We start from the raw sequence: 17,598 nt of genomic DNA, 5'->3' as shown, positions 1-17,598 counted from the left end.
AAATAAACACAATTTTAATACAGTTATGCAGATCATTAGTATTTTAATATGTTTTAGTATGTGAGCTGAATTGTGTCATGTGATGTGGTCACTACCAACACATTACTGTCACTACTGAAACTGTGCATCACGACCGAAACATGGATGTTTGTCAGAAATAAAGTATATTGAATGATCAGCTAAGATGTTATTATAGTGTTTGGTTCAAACTAATGAATCCAAAGAAATGAATACAAAGAAAGATTGGATTCAAAATACAACAAATCTCATAAATTACACTTGAAATATTGTTAAATTGTAATTGTTATTTATTTACCTTTTTTTAAAAATAACAAAAAATATATTTACAAAGTAAATGTAAACAAAATCTCAATAGGTCAATGTAACTCTTCTTAATAAATTATTTATTATTGTGTTTCAGTAGTGACAAATTTAGGAAGAGGAAAAATATTCCAAAACTTTCTGAAAATACAATATGAGAATTAACTGCACAAATAAATGAGTCTTGATGAGAGACGTGAGCAGAGAGGAGGAGATTGTGTTCATGTATTTGTTTTGAAACTCTGGAATGAAGTTCTTCTGGTTTCAGTCACATGATGCAGCTGCACATTAATGATGTAACAGTCATATGACTCTGATAATGTGGCCCACATATTTCTCAGTGTGGGAGTGCGTTTATTGAGTCCAAAGGTTCTTGTGGTCTGACTGATAATACTCAGTTCCTCATTTCTCATATAATATGAACATTTTAATAGCCTATAAATTTCCACAAATAAAACATGCAACAAATTTTTATATTAGGGTGAATTCAGCTAAACTGAGTCAGTAAACTATTGTCTTTTTAAAGCAGAATTTGAATATCTGATGTAGTTTGCATCTGTGAAGCTGCTTTGAAACTATCTGTACTGTATAAAGCTCAGTTCTGTTATTGTACATCATGTGATGTGTTTGAGTCGGGCAGCTCTGCAGATCTCGTTACAGTCGTCTCCGTGCTGATGTTTAATGAAGTTGTTGATTCCGGTCTGCTGGAAGTTGCTGGATCTCGGCTTCCTGAGCGAGTGAATCTGAGGGTCGGTCAGGTACGTCAGTCCCTTCCCGTTGGCTGTGATCCATCCTGAGGAGAAAAACGCTTTAAAATGGGAAAGTTGCTGGAACGCTTTTCAAAACAATCTTAAAAAAGGTTTCAGGGAGTTCAGAGACACTGATATAGAGAAGAACAGCAACATTACACACTAGAGACAGTCACAGAGATCTCAGATCCCTCACCTTGCAGATCCACCACCACTTCCTGATGACCGGAGAACTCGTAGGTGAAGTGACCGAAGGCGATGCCGTACCTGGTCGCGTCGGTCTCCGCTTTACCTCTTGCGTTGTTTGTGAGTTTTACAAACGTGCCAGACATGTAGGGCTCTGCAGACACACAGGTCAAGATACGGTCCGCCTCCAGAACCTGAAACAGACAAGCCTTCAGTTCTGCTTCAGTGCTGAAAACATCTTATTTAAAAACTCCAATGTCATGTGCCTTATACACAATAGAAGAACAAAAATCATAATATGATTTGTATAATTTATGGTTCAAAAAGCACATCCCATCAGTCTCTTTAACCAGCCTCCTACTGATTTATTATATTTCCCCCCATTCAATGTCTATGCAATAATAATATTAATATTAATAACTATTATTGTTATTTACAATATTTATATTGTTATTTAAACAAATACTCTTCAGAGCACAAATACATTACAATTCCAATAATACTATTGCACTGTAAAGAATTTAATAATAATTATTTTATTTTTTTATTATTATTATTATTATTATTAAAAATACTATTTTATTGTTATTTAAATTTTATAAATTAAAAATCAATAAACAAATATATTATTATTCCAATAATACTACTGAACTGTAAAAAAAGTGTATTGTTATTATTATTAATTTATTTCATTATTATCACTTGAATTGTATAAATTAAAAATCAATAAAATATATTACAATTCCAATAATACTATTGCACTGTAAAATAACAAAATAGTACTTATTATTATTATTATTATTATTAATAATAATAATAATACTTAATAATAAAAATAGTTATGCAAAATATTTTGTTTAATTATTTACATTTTTTGAAATCAATAAATAAAATATTACTATTCCAATAATACTACTGCATGGTAAAATAACAAAATAGTATTTAATAATAATAATAATAATAATAATAATACTTATTATTAAAAATATTTATTCAAAATATTTTTGCTTAATTATTTACAATTTTTTAAATCAATAAATAAAATATTACTATTCCAATAATACTATTGCACTGTAAAACACATAAATAATAATAACATTATTATTATTAATAATAACAATTTACCTACTGATTTACTCTCATAATTAATTATTACACATTCAGTGTAATGTATCGTCTCGGTTACGTATGTAACCCTCGTTCCCTGAAGGAGGGAACGGAGACGTACGTCAGTAGTGACCGACGAATTGGGATATCGCTTAGAGAGCCCTATCATCTTCGTGTAAACTAAAACAAGCCAATGGAATTGGCGTGCGATATTTGCATAATGCGCACCGCCCCCGACAGGTGTATATAAATAGGAAGCGGATGCAATCGCACTCTGTTTTTCGCTGAGGAGACAACTGGTGTCCGCACTACAGCGAGGGTACAGAAACTGTGGCGACGGGACGTACGTCTCCGTTCCCTCCTTCAGGGAACGAGGGTTACATACGTAACCGAGACGTTCCCTTTCAGTCGGTCACGTTCGACGTACGTCAGTAGTGACCGACGAATTGGGATCCCAACTAAAACGCCACAGTTACGAAACCCCTTCCAGTGCCCAGCGCAAGCTCAGCCGCCCATAGCACCGGCTGACGGTGAAGGGGGCGAGCTTACACCGAGAGAGTCTACTGCTGTCTAACCAATACCCACTAAAGTAAACTAGACTACACTGGGGAAGCGAACCCGTGAGGGACGCTGCGGAGACCACTACCTACCCAATGGGGGAGGAGTTTACGTGGGAATACACATATGGACTGGCCCGGGGGGCAGTACGCATATGGAGTCCCTGGGATGGCTCCACCTGGTTAGGGGGAGACTCATCTGACAGGTGACAGCAGAGCTGGCTCTGCTAAGGGAAAGACACGGACTCGGCCCGTAGGGAGTTTTAAACCGTGGAAAATACACATATGGGACCGCTCACGTAGAGGGGTCACGACATATGGGCCCCAGCCAACAGACAGCGTCAGCGACGGATGTAGGCCTGGCATCAGACACTCCGCAATGTCCGAGCCGAAGGGGGAGGCGGAGGAGCTCGACAGGGTTCGCCAAGCGGGGAACACGACTGGAGAGAAGTATGCACGTATCCAGCCAGTGGCGGGAATGGCATTGCAAGCCGACACTTAGAGTGGGTACAGCACGTCTACCGGCTAGTGGATGCGAGTACACGTGAAGATACCGGCTCTACACGTAGGCTATAAAACCTAGCGAACGTGTTGGGTGTCGCCCAGCCCGCAGCTCTACAAATATCTGTCAGCGAGGCGCCATGAGCCAGCGCCCAGGAAGAGGCCACCCCTCTGGTGGAGTGGGCTCTCAACCCGAGCGGGCAAGGCACGCCCTGGGATTCATACGCCAAGGCGATGGCATCCACTATCCAGTGGGCCATCCTCTGCTTGGAGACAGCCTTTCCCTTCTGCTGGCCTCCGTAACAGATGAAGAGCTGATCTGAGGTCCTGAAGCTTCGCGTTCTATCCACGTAAACGCGCAGAGCGCGGACGGGACAGAGCAAAGCTAGGGCTGGGTCTGCCTCCTCCGAGGGCAGCGCTTGCAGGTTCACTACCTGATCTCTGAAGGGAGTGGTAGGAACCTTGGGCACGTATCCAGGCTGGGGTCTCAGAATAACGTGAGAATCACCGGGCCCGAATTCTAGGCACGTTTCGTCGACCGAAAATGCATGCAGATCCCCTACCCTCTTCAGGGAAGCCAATGCAACCAGAAGAACCGTCTTAAGAGACATTAGTTTCAGATCGACTGATTGCAAAGGCTCAAAGGGATGACCCTGGAGAGCTGTGAGAACCAGGGTCAAATCCCAAGAGGGTACGGAGGAAGGGCGAGGAGGATTTAATCTCCTCGCTCCCCTCAGGAATCTGACGATCAGATCGTGTTTCCCCAGGGACTTACCCTCAACTGCGTGGTGATGTGCGGCGATAGCGGCAACATACACCTTGAGGGTGGAGGGAGACAGCCTTCGCTCCAACCCATCTTGCAGAAAGGAAAGCACAGATCCGACCGAGCATGATCGGGGGTCCTCTCGGCGAGAGGCGCACCATTCGACGAACAGGTTCCACTTCAGCGCGTAGAGACTCCTAGTGGAAGGAGCTCTAGCGGAAGTGATGGTGTCTACGACCGCTTGCGGGAGATCACTCAGAACCTCCGCATCCCGTCCAGGGACCACACGTGGAGGTTCCACAGATCGGGACGCGGGTGCCACAGGGTGCCCCGTCTCTGAGTCAGGGGGTCCTTCCTCAGAGGAATCGGCCAGGGAGATGCTGTCGCGAGGAGAATGAGGTCTGAGAACCAGGTCCGAGTGGGCCAGTACGGAGCCACTAACAGAACCTGCTCCCCGTCCTCCCTGACCTTGCACATGAGTTGTGCGAGAAGGCTCACTGGGGGAGACGCATGTTTGCGCAGACCCGGGGGCCAGCTGTGTGCCAGGGCAACCGTGCCGAGCGTGCCGCCGGTCAGGGAATAAAACCACTGGCAGAGGGCAGTTTCCGGGGAGGCAAACAGGACTACCTGGGCCTCGCCGAAACGCTGCCAAATCAGCTGGACCGCCTGGGGGTGGAGCCGCCACTCGCCCGCAAGTAGATGCTGCCGTGACAGCTCGTCGGCTGCACGGTTGAGCACACCTGAGACACGAGTGGCCCGAAGGGACCTCAGATCCTTCTGACTCCACAACAAGAGATGGCGGGCGAGTTGCGACATGCGACGGAAGCGTAGACCACCTTGACGGTCGATGTACGCAACGGCCGCAGTGCTGTGTGAGCGGACTAGAACGTGCTTGCCTGACAACAGCTTCTTGAAGCGGGCCAGCGCAAGACGAACCGCTAGCAACTCGAGGCAATTGATATGCCAATGCAGCTGAGGCCCCGTCCAAAGACCTGTCACTGCATGCCCGTTGTACGTGGCCCCCTATCCCGTGGCAGAGGCATCTGTGGAGACCACAGCATGCCTGGACACTCGTTCGAGGGGTACTCCGGCCCGCAGGAACGAAGGGTCCGACCACCGGACAAGGGTGCGACGGCAGCTCGGTGTCACGGGGACACGGAGCGTGCCGCACTGCCACGCCCATCTCGGGACCCGGCCGCGGAGCCAGTGTTGAAGCGGTCTCATATGAAGCAATCCGAGCGGCGTACCCGCGGCTGCAGATGCCATATGCCCCAGGAGCCTCTGAAAATCTTTCAGTGGAGCCGCTGTCCTGCACTCAGGCAGTTCAACACCGACTGGACGCGCGCCTCTGTGAGACGCGCAGTCCGTGCGACCGAGTCTAGCTCGAGACCGAGACAAGAGATCCTCTACCCGGGGGCGAGTTTGCTCTTGTCCCAGTTGACCTGAAGACCCAACCGGCTGGGAGCTACAACCATGTCGGGTAGGACTTTGTACTGACATGCCCGACCCTCGAACGCAGACCGACCTAGGAAGGGTCTGTGTCGAGGCAGAATCGAGGCATGAAAGCACGCGTCCTTCAGGTCCATTGCTGCAAACCAATCCTGGGGACGGTCCAGGATTGGCCGTAGCCCACCGCCCTTTCTCGGTACAATGAAGCAGGGGCTGTAGAACCCCGACTTCATATCGGCTGGAGGGACCGGCTCGATTGTATCCTTCGCCAGGAGGACAGCAATCTCCGCCCGGAGAACAGGTGCATTGTCCAACGACACCTGAGTGAAGTGGACAGCCCTGAAGACCGGGGGACGCCGGGCGAACTAAATCGCATAGCCGAGTCTGATAGTACGAATGAGCCAACTGGACAGGCTGGGGAGCGTGATCCACGCTTCCAGACACTGAGCCAGCGGGACCAAAGGCACCACAGACGCACCGGGGGTGGGGCAGCAAGGCAGAGAGGGACCCGACCCGGACGGCTTGGGGGCGGCCCGGAGTGGGGTCGGACTCTGCGAGGCAGCAGTGTGCATGGGAGACAGCGCACGGGGCACGGTCTGCACCAACACACTGCCACCTGCTGGCGAATGGGGAGGGAGCTGTCAGCGGCGAGGCGGAGCCTGGCACACTGGCAGACACCCCTTGTTGTGACCTGGAGTTTGAGGAAACTGCTCTTTTTGTGAAAAAGTGGGTACCGCTGGACTCCGGAGAGCCAGCGGCGGTGGACAGACAAACACAAATTCCCCCCGGCCCTCCTCCGGGGGTGGGAGAGATGGTGGAAAACTCTCCCGAAGAGCAAGATCCTTCCCCTCCAGGTTGCCCGTCTCAGTGCCGTGTCTTGCTCTTACGTTTACCACCGGGCTTAGCGGAGACGGGCTGGGCACCACGCCCGCGACCGGCACCCTGCTGTCTGGCTGGTGTAGGCTGCTGCTTTGCCGTCTTAGCAGGGGCGGAGGACGATGCAGGCGGGCGCCCTCGGCGACGAGCGGGCTGAGGCTGAGCCACGGGCGGCTGGGTGGAGGCAGCAGCGGACCGCCGTGGCATGACGTGACTGATAGCCTCAGCCTGCTTCTGTGCAGCGGAGAACTGTTGGGCGAAGCTCTCCACCGCGTCGCCGAATAGGCCGACCGGGGACACGGGGGAGTTCAGGAACCGCTGCTTGTCGGCATCCCGCATGTCCGCGAGGGTCAGCCAGAGGTGGCGCTGCTGGACTACCAAGGTAGACATCGCGTGACCAACAGCGCGTGCTGTCACCTTCGTTGCCCGGAGGGCAAGGTCAGTGGCAGCGCGCAGCTCCCCCAGCAGCTGTTGGTCAGGACCTTCCTGGGGCATCTCCGACAGCGCCTTTGCTTGGTGAACCTGCAAGAGGGCCATCGCGTGCAGGGCGGAGGCAGCCTGCCCACAGGAACTGTAAGCTTTCTCAGTCAGACCGGCTGAGAACTTACAGGCCCGGGACGGGAGACGCGGCTCACCACGCCAGCCGGTGGCTGTTGGACACAACTGCATCGCAACCGAGCGCTCGACTGGCGGGATCCTCGCGTACCCCCTGGCTACCCCGCCGTCCAGGGAGGTGAAGGCGGACGGGGGCCAGGCCTGGTACGGGCACTATACGGTGTCTGCCAAGACCTGGTCACCTCATCATGCACCTCCGGGAAGAAAGGCATTGGGGCGGGACGCTGGGGCTGCCCAGCGCGACCCCCCCCAAGTACCAATCATCCAGCCGAGATGGGCCGGGACAGGGTGGAGGGTTCCACTCGAGCCCGACGCACAAGGCTGCCCGAGAGAGCACAGCCGAGAGTTCGGGATCCGACTCGGCCACCGCTACCGTCCCGGAGGGCGGCAGCGCGTCCGGATCTTCCTCTCCCGAATTCTCAAACTCGCCTTCCGACGCAGCGACCGACATCTGATCCTCCGCCGGCGCACCGAAGGTAACGGCTGGACAGTCCGAAGAGGGCCCAGCGGAAACCAACGGGCGAAAGATGGGTTGCGGTGCTGGCGAGGGGGCAGGGGCCCGAGGAGCGTTTCCGCTCGGCGGGGGAGCCCTGACCGTTATCCTCAGGCCGCCCTCCCTATACAGCGCCGTACCGTCCTTCCGGTTCCCACCGGAAAAAACGGTCGTACGCGGCATAGGAGAGGGGACTCCCGCTTCCTGAGACTTCAGGAAGGAGAGCCTCGACCTCAGCACCGCGATGGTCATGTTCCCGCAATGGGAACATGAACCATCCACAAAAGCTGCCTCAGCGTGCTGAACGCCCAAACACGAGATGCAGCGATTGTGCCCATCAGCAGGGACCAGGGAACGACCGCACCCAGTAACGCACAGACGAAATGACATACTGTCAGGGTTCGTCTGTAAAGCTCTTTTAGAAGGGGAAGTCAACTCACTCGTGCTGAAGCACCCAGGGAGCGACGCGATGTGTCAGGTACACCACTCCCTGACACACCGAGGAACCGGCCCAAATCGCTCACACACACACTCTTTGTGTTGCCGTGAAAACAGCAGTTTTAGAGCTTATAGCTCAGCTCCTCGGACACTCGCGACCTCGCTGAACGTGCCCTCTTCACCAGCACTGAAGCTCGCTGTAATCCTCTTCTTGAGGCAATGTTTTAATTCAGAAAACAACGAAGAAGGAGTCTTCAAACAGGACACCAGTAAATGGCTCCGAAGCGAAAGACAGAGTGCGATTGCATCCGCTTCCTATTTATATACACCTGTCGGGGGCGGTGCGCATTATGCAAATATCGCACGCCAATTCCATTGGCTTGTTTTAGTTTACACGAAGATGATAGGGCTCTCTAAGCGATATCCCAATTCGTCGGTCACTACTGACGTACGTCGAACGTGACCGACTGAAAGGGAACTCCAATTCCATGTCAATCATGCTGTGGGTTATGTTTAAAAATACAGGATCTCTAAATGTGCGAGACATATTTGGCGAGTTTGATAAATTATTAATAATGTGTTGGATCTCACCAGCAGCACTTCAGAGGGGATGAAGAAGATCTGGGTTGTGACGTTATTATCATACAGGCGTTTATTAAACTCAGTAACGTAGTATTGGGCCGTCATCTGTCGCTCCACGTCGTCCAGGTGCGCATGAAGCCCTTTATCCTTCAGATACTCCTTCCCTACATAACTGATGATTGAATATGATGATTAGAATATGATGATTTCCATATCAGTATGGAAAAATCCCACCTGAGCAATGTTTTGATTCTTGTGGCATGATTGTTCATTAAGGTTTGTATTTGTGCATTTGTGTTGTTTCACCTGTTGAGCAGTTGTTCCTGGTGCAGATACTGAAGCTCGATGGCTTGTCTCTGTTTGCCTTTCACACCCATCGATTTCCCAATGTAAACGCTGGTTTCGCATCCCATCCAGACGCCAGAGGCCTTCGAGTACTTCAAGACGATGGCATCTGCAGATCAGATGAAGAAAGACTAGTCATTTCAGCCACCAACACTTCATAAGGTGAAGTACATCAGAACCATTAACCTCAGTCTGCAGAAGAAACAGCGTCTGGCGTCACCTACCGTAGGCCTTCTCCAGTTGTCTGCTGTCCAGGGGTTTCAGCGGTTTGTTCGGCAGCCGCTTGACGAGGCAGCTTTGACAAACTCCAGCCAAGAGCGATCGGTAGTCACGCTCCGTCAGAACGTCACTTCCCATGATGCAGTTCTTGAAGCATTCGTTGCACGGCGGCTCATTGTGTCCCGTAGACGAGGGTGGGATGGTAGAGTCTGACAGATGCTCAAACCCCAGTTCCTCAAACGGTTCGCTCTCGGTGGACAACAGAGTCGTTCCTTGGCATTCCTGAATCTTTTGCGGGAACGCTTTTGTAAGGCGATCTGTGGGGCTCATGGACAGTTTTTGCCAAGATGAGTGCGATCCGAAGCTATCGCACAGGGAAAACGAGGAAGTGCTTCCACCTTTGGGATGGTCAAACTTTGCACCTTTATTGATTTCGTTGCTGTCATGGGAAGGATCTACAACGTCCTCCACGGTTTCAATGCCGCTTTGAGACGCTCCTGATACATGTTCCCATGAGGAGCCGCTGTGCTTCCGAACATCTTTCTGTTGGTCCTCTACGTCTTCAGTTGTGACGAGTTCTTGCTTTGGTTGGGATTGTCTTTGGGATCCTTTGTCGTGTCCAAAAGTGTTGGGAACACTGCTTCGATTGCTCGGAGAGACAACGTTTGCTTCTTTACTTCCATCAAGAGCCTCAAAAGAGCCAAAACTGCTTCGTTCATCACAAGTATGACAAGGATCTACAATGTCTTCCACAGTTTCCACACAACTCTGAGACAGTCCCGATACTTGTTCCCACGAGGAGCCACTGTTGAAGGAACTTGAAGATGTCCTTGCTTCTGGGTTCTTCCGAACGTCTCTCCATTGGGTACCTGATGTATTCGGTGTGTTGTCCTCAACATCTTCAGTTGTGACGAGCTCTTGCTTTTGTTGGGATTGACTCGGAGATCCTTTGTCGTGTCTAAATGTGTTGGGAACACTGCTTCGATTGCTCGGAGAGACAACGTTTGCTTCTTTACTTCCATCAAGAGCCTCAAAAGATCCAAAACTGCTTCGTTCATCACAAGTATGACCAGTTTGAGAAGGATCTACAATGTCTTCCACAGTTTCCACACAACTCTGAGACAGTCCCGATACTTGTTCCCACGAGGAGCCACTGTTCAAGGAACTCGAAGATGTTCTTGCTTCTGGGTTCTTCTGAACATCTCTCCATTGGGTACCTGATGTATCCGGTGCATTGTCCTCAACGTCTTCAGTTGTGACGAGCTCTTGCTTTGACTTGGAAAGACTTTGGGATTCTTTGTCATGTCTAAAGGTGTTGGGAACACTACTTCGATTGCTTGGAGGGACAACGTTTGCTTCTTTACTTCCATCAAGAGCCTCAAAAGATCCATCACAAGTATGACCAGTTTGAGAAGGATCTACAATGTCTTCCACAGTTTCCACACAACTCTGAGACAGTCCCGATACTTGTTCCCACGAGGAGCCACTGTTAAAAGAACTCGAAGATGTCCTTGCTTCAGGGTTCTTCCGAGTGTTGGGAACACTACTTTGATTGCTCGGAGAGACAAAGCTTGCTCCTTTACTTCCATCAAGAGCCTGATCAACCAGGACTAAAGATGGATTCTGTTTGGAGGAAAGCAGGGTCGAATGATCGGCCGTTGCAAGAACTTCTGTGTCCGTCTGAAATGCTGTTATGCATTGTGCATGAGTCGAGCACGAACCACCTCGAACGCCGTTCTCGAATGCCTCACAAACCGACTTGTGATGCTTCCCAAAAACATCCAACACCTTTGGAAAATCGCCGAGCGCAAACAAAACAGGGCCGAACTCCACCGAACGGTAGCTGTCGGGAATAAAAGAGCGCGGGTCAGAATTACGGAACGTTTCCACCTTCAACAACGACTTAATCTGTTGTATCCTCGCCATGATCTCGGCACACAAAGAGGAATCCGCTCTAGCGCAGTAGTCGACAAATAAAGTGAAGGCTTCCCGACAGACGCTGGCCGCTGTGATGACCGTCTCGGACGTGCCGCTCATCCATCTGTGCGTCATGGCTAAGCAGTAAGCAGCTTTGAGGAACGTGTGCAGCTCCAGCTTGCTGGTGACGGCGTCTCCTGCCGTCTTTGTTAACAAGCCGATCTCAAAGGCCTCTTTGGCCAAAGCGAGGTGCGTTTGCTGTTCCTCCATGGGGCATTTCTTTGAGAAACTGTAGGATAGTAAACAAATGCCCTGGGCGACCTGCAGAAGAGCATTAGGAGGGGGAAATAAAAAGGTAAACACATCTAGTGTTAATGCTCACCTGACATTGTAGAACAGATTCAGTGTAAAAACAGCAAATGAGTTTGTCAGTCTAATGAATGGGTCTTATTATTAATGAATGAATACAGTAATGCATATTTATGGAAGCCACATAAGAAATAATGTTTTGATAGGTCATAACCATGACATAAAAAGTAAAAATGGACCTTTTTGATTTTTCATCTCATAATTCTGACTTAACATTATTATTTAGACTTATAATTGCCTTTTTGTCATAACGACTGTAATAAACTCAACGTTTTATCTCATAATCTCAACTTTTTGACTATATATCTCATAATTTTGACTCATAATGTAATAATTCTGACTTTTTATCTCAATTATGACTTAATATGCTGTAATTTTAATTTATCACATGATTTAGATTTTTTTGTAAATTTTGATCTCATAATGTTGACTTTTTATCATAATTATGACAGTCATAATTCCGACTATCTCATAATTTCGACTTCTAATAATTTTTACTTTTTATTATAATTATGACCGTCATAATCTCAACTTTTTATCAAATAATCTCATTTTTTTGTCAACTTTTTGACTATATATCTCATAATTTTGACTCATAATGTCATAATTCTGACTTTTTATCTCAATTATGACTTACTATGTCAAAATTCTGACATTAACAATTTTGACAATTTATATCTCATTATTATGACTTACTATGCCATAATTTTAATTTATCACATGACTTAGATTTTTTTTGTCAATTTTGATCTCATAATGTTGACTTTTTATCATAATTCAGACTAATTATCTCATAATTTCGATTTTGTCAGTTTTGACTTCTAATAATTTTGACTTTTTATTATAATTGATAGTCATAATCTCAATTTATCAATGTTGACTATATCTCATAATTTATGACTCGGTCTGTCATAATTCTGACATTTTATCCATTTTGACTTTTTATCTAAATTATGACTTAATATGTCATTATTTTGACTTTGACATAATGACTGTCATCATTTTGACTTTATATCTCATTATTATGACTTACTATGCCATAATTTCAATTTATCACATGATTTAGATTTTTTTGTAAATTTTGATCTCATAATGTTTACTTTTTATCATAATTATAAGAGTCATAATTCCAACTATCTCATAATTTCGACTTTGTCAGTTTTGACTTCTAATGATTTTTACTTTTTATTATAATTATGACCGTCATAATCTCAATTTTTTATCAAATAATCTCAATTTTTTGTCAATGTTGACTATATATCTCACAATTTATGACTCAGTATGTCATAATTCTGACTTTTTATCTCAATTATGACTTACTATGTCAAAATTCTGACATTAACAATTTTGACAATTTATATCTCATTATTATGACTTACTATGCCATAATTTTAATTTATCACATGACTTAGATTTTTTTTGTCAATTTTGATCTCATAATGTTGACTTTTTATCATAATTCAGACTAATTATCTCATAATTTCGATTTTGTCAGTTTTGACTTCTAATAATTTTGACTTTTTATTATAACTGATAGTCATAATCTCAACTTTTTATCAATGTTGACTATATCTCATAATTTATGACTCGGTTTGTCATAATTCTGACATTTTATCTATTTTGACTTTTTATCTCAATTATGACTTAATATATCATTATTTTGACTTTGACATAATGACTGTCATCATTTTGACTTTATATCTCATTATTATGACTTACTATGCCATAATGTCAATTTGTCACATGATTTAGATTTTTTTGGTAAATTTTGATCTCATAATGTTTACTTTTTATCATAATTCAGACTAATTATCTCATAATTTCGATTTTGTCAGTTTTGACTTCAAATAATTGTGACTTTTTATTATAACTGATAGTCATAATCTCAACTTTTTATCAATGTTGACTATATCTCATAATTTATGACTCGGTCTGTCATAATTCTGACATTTTATCTATTTTGACTTTTTATCTCAATTATGACTTAATATATCATTATTTTGACTTTGACATAATGACTGTCATCATTTTGACTTTATATCTCATTATTATGACTTACTATGCCATAATTTCAATTTATCACATGACTTAGATTTTTTTTGTAAATTTTGATCTCATAATGTTGACTTTTTATCATAATTATGACAGTCATAATTCCAACTATCTCATAATTTCGACTTTGTCAGTTTTGACTTCTAATGATTTTTACTTTTTATTATAATTATGAACCGTCATAATCTCAACTTTTTATCAAATAATCTCAATTTTTTTGTCAATGTTGACTATATATCTCATAATTTATGACTCAGTATGTCATAATTCTGACTTTTTATCTCAATTATGACTTACTATGTCAAAATTCTGACATTAACAATTTTGACAATTTATATCTCATTATTATGACTTACTATGCCATAATTTCAATTTGTCACATGATTTAGATTTTTTTGTCAATTTTGATCTCATAATGTTGACTTTTTATCATAATTATGAGTCATAATTCTGACTATTTCTCTCATAATTTAAACTTAATTATGACTTAATATGTCATCATTTTGACTTTTTTTCTCATAATCTCGACTTTTTAGTGAATTTTGACTTTATATCTCATAATTATGATTTAGTATGTCAAAATTCTGACATTATCAATTTTGACTTTATATATTTTTTTCCAGTTTTGTCTTCTCATAATGTTGTCTTTATATCATAATTATGACTGTCAACATTTTATCTCATAATTTTTACTTTTTGTCAATTTTTACTTTTAATAATTTGGACTTTTTATGTTGTAATTTTGACTTTTTTTATCTCATATTCACAACTGTCACATACTAAAAAGAAAGTGAATATAAAAATGTATAAAATGTGCATTAGCATATAAAATACTTAAGACAGTAAAAGGCACTTTACACAAACACGGTACAAAACAGTGTGTCAAACTTAATTTCGTCATTTAAACAAACTAAATATTACAAATGAGCAGTTATATTATGTTAATTTTTTTTTATAAGGTTTGCAGTTTTGCAGCACATTTTGTTATTTTACAGTCATATTAGTGCCTCTAATGCTTTAGAATAATTCATGTGACATGCAACAAACTCTGTTTGTGGAATAAAGGTGTTAAGGATCTGTTTACGCTGACACAGAGTCGACTCACCACATTGGTCAGGACGTACAGAGATCCATACTGACTGAACACAACCGCCATTTTGGCGGCCCGCGCCGCAGACAGCAGACGATGGCGAGTCTCTCCGAGAAAACTCTAGAAAAGAGCCGGAGAACATCTGACAACAGGCTCAGCACAGGCAAAAACTGATTCAGGACATTTCAGACTGTCTTACCAAGTCAATATGAGGCTTTTCCTGAAGCGCAGCGAAGTCTCTGTCGTTCATGGAGGTCAGTATGATGGCCAGGAGCCCGAGGGACGTTCCAATGCCCTGAAAACAGATTCAAGAAGATGATTGATGCTCAAATACAGACACACTGATGGGCAAAATGAGTGATAGATGTCAACAGTGTGTAGATTCATCGTGAGAGTCTGTGTCCAGACCTTTTTATCAGGTTGTGGAAGAGCGTAAAAGCCAATCAGAGACGCCCATATGAGTTCAGCAGCCTCAAGCCACAGACCTACAATAAACACAAACATTATAACAGACACATTAACTTGATAAAAGAGTCTAAACTATCAATCAGATGACAGAAGGGCTGGAGGAGATTGTTTTGATCATGTTAGAGGCCTTAGAAACACGATCCAGCAGGTTAATACCGAGTTAATTCCTGTAATTCCTCACCTAGCGTCTGCAGCACTTGTCCGCGCACCTGAAGACTGACGGCTTGCACTAGCGTCTGATCACTGGCCTTCTGATACGTCCAACAGCCTGAAACAACATTCAGCCCACAGTCAGAAACAACACAGTAGAGATGGACAGATGAGGTGGAAGAGGAATGAAAGTGAACGCACCTGTTGAAGCTTTATTATTGATCAGACTGCTGAGAATGAACTCGGCCTTCTGCAGTTTACCTGCATCACAAAACCAGACGATCACACTGCGGAAGAATCCCAGCGAACAGAGAACGTTCTGAACAGAGGCTCTTACAGTAACGTCAATAGAACGTTATTTGGTCTTTAATAATGTTCTCAAAACATTAGCACAAAAACATTATACATCGTTCATGGATTGTTTTTCTGAAACATTTTAGTTGGACATTAAATCTAACTTGATTCAAAACATTCAGAGAACATACTGAATGTTACTGACAATCCTCATTTTGGCTGCGTGAGATTCTCCAGCTTTGTTGTTGTTGAGCTGTTAAAGCCCCTCCCTCTTCTGGAAAGGGGGCGGGGAGCAGCAGCTCATTTGCATTTAAAGGGACACACACAAAAACGGCGTGTTTTTGCTCACACCCAAATTTGACAAGCTATAATGATTTGTGAATACGAGCTCACCGGTGTTCAGATAGACACGAGCCTGTCTGATGATGACCTGAGGGGCGATGGGAACGTCCGGGTAACGTTTGTGCAACATCTTAGCAACCTTCAGCAGGACATGCGAGCCGTCCATCCAGTACAGAAGCCGGTCGAGCAGGAAGACGGCAGCGACGGCCCACTGCGGCTCATCCGCGGCGATGCTGTCTCTGAGAAACACCTGGAATCACAGCAGGATCAGATCTCGGATTCAGCGTTATTCACCGAGAGTGACGGTCCGATCGTTACCAGTAACTGCGGCAGATGCTTCCTGACGAGGTCCGACGAGTTCGTTTTGTCCTCAGACTTCACCGACTGTTTGTACTGCCACTTCTCCTCCACGAACGGCCACTTTCTGTCCGCCGCGTCCTGTAGGAGCATGTTCAGTTCGTCCGGAAACGACCCTGAGGGTGAGAGGTCAGAGGTCAAGCCGTGTTTATTGTCTTTCTTGGATCAATGTTTTGTTTTCGTCCATACAATGAAAGTCAAATGGGTCCAACATTTTGGGTGAACTACCCAGATAACAAAAATATTTGCTATTTTTGTAAACTTACATGCAGAAAGTGGGTCATAGCTGCTATTTTCACACTTATATACTAACTTTTGCATTCAAGAATCGAAAGGAATAAATAATAATTATAAAACAGATGAACTTATTTGCACTGTAGGTTAATCATCATAAATAACTGACTGACTGGCGCCCTCTGCAGCGCTGTGTGCGTCATTACCGCGGCGGTGCGCGAGCGTCGCGGTGTCTCCCGTCGGTCCGCTGACTGCGCGCCTCAAACACTCCTGCAGCAGCAGCGACACCTCCTGGCCACTCATGCTGTTACAGGCAGAAATCAGGACCACACTTCACTTTATAGTCATGTTTTTATGGAACACCAATATATCACAACATTGATATCTAGCCTATTTCTGCCACATAAGGAAAAAAAAAACCTTAATTACGACATAAAATTTCGAAATTATGACATACTAAGCCATAAATTATGAAAGAAAAAAATTATTTCGTCATGATGACGTCATAACAGTTACAACTTTTTAATTACTCCGATTTTTTTAAAATATTATATTTATTACGTATTAATTCATAATTTCGACTGTCATAAATATGTTTTACAAAAGCACGATTTTTTTTCCTTATGTGGCCAAATGTAATCAAATATTTATAAATCACCGTTCAATGCTTCAAACTTGTTACTTTTAAACTTGTTTCCGAACACGTTCCGTCATATTACATTACAAATAACATGAACACAGATCATTTACAACAAAAAAAAATAACGGAAATAAACGCAAATGTTTTTTACCTTCAGAAATCCGACCGGTTCTTGGAGGTTACCAGAGTAAATCACACGACAACAAAACGGGAACTGTCATAAATAAGTCCTCGCCGTTAGAGTTTGACGAGAGGTACATCTACCGTGTTAATATTTACTATGTAATAAACTTTGTTTGTAAACCTTGTTTATTTGTTTATGTTGAGAAGTTAACAGAGTAACAACAATATCGGGTCCGTTTCATGTTCCTTTCGCTTCCGGGTGACGTGTACAGCGTCTCAGCCAATCACTGGCGTCTCACGAGCGAAACGACACAAGACTGAACGCGGATCTAAAGTAACATGTAAGAGATTCATATTCCTA

At 44.4% G+C, this 17,598-nt stretch overlaps 1 protein-coding gene across 2 annotated transcripts; it reads right to left on the bottom strand.

Moving 5' to 3' along the window:
• Positions 1-522: 522 nt before the first annotated feature.
• Positions 523-17,516, bottom strand: alpk1 (alpha-kinase 1). Of its 2 annotated transcripts, none has more exons than XM_048183430.1 (14): positions 17,266-17,516; positions 16,648-16,778; positions 16,202-16,356; positions 15,935-16,133; positions 15,449-15,508; positions 15,279-15,365; positions 15,038-15,114; positions 14,829-14,924; positions 14,645-14,749; positions 9,207-11,439; positions 8,944-9,091; positions 8,647-8,809; positions 1,267-1,450; positions 523-1,114 (listed from the first exon to the last, which is right to left on the bottom strand). In XM_048183430.1, exons 2-14 carry the CDS (start codon positions 16,775-16,777, stop codon positions 936-938), a joined length of 3,816 nt encoding a protein of 1,271 aa, XP_048039387.1. In that variant the 5' UTR covers position 16,778; positions 17,266-17,516; the 3' UTR covers positions 523-935. The 2 variants fall into 2 exon arrangements, with proteins under 2 accessions (XP_048039387.1, XP_048039388.1); XM_048183431.1 differs by having other exon boundaries at positions 16,681-16,778; positions 17,266-17,515.
• Between the last annotated feature and the right edge of the window lie 82 nt (positions 17,517-17,598).

Source organism: Megalobrama amblycephala, linkage group LG3 (assembly GCF_018812025.1).
Source record: "Megalobrama amblycephala isolate DHTTF-2021 linkage group LG3, ASM1881202v1, whole genome shotgun sequence".
Taxonomy (NCBI): Eukaryota; Metazoa; Chordata; class Actinopteri; order Cypriniformes; family Xenocyprididae; genus Megalobrama; species Megalobrama amblycephala.
This window is presented reverse-complemented; position numbering and strand designations above follow the sequence as displayed.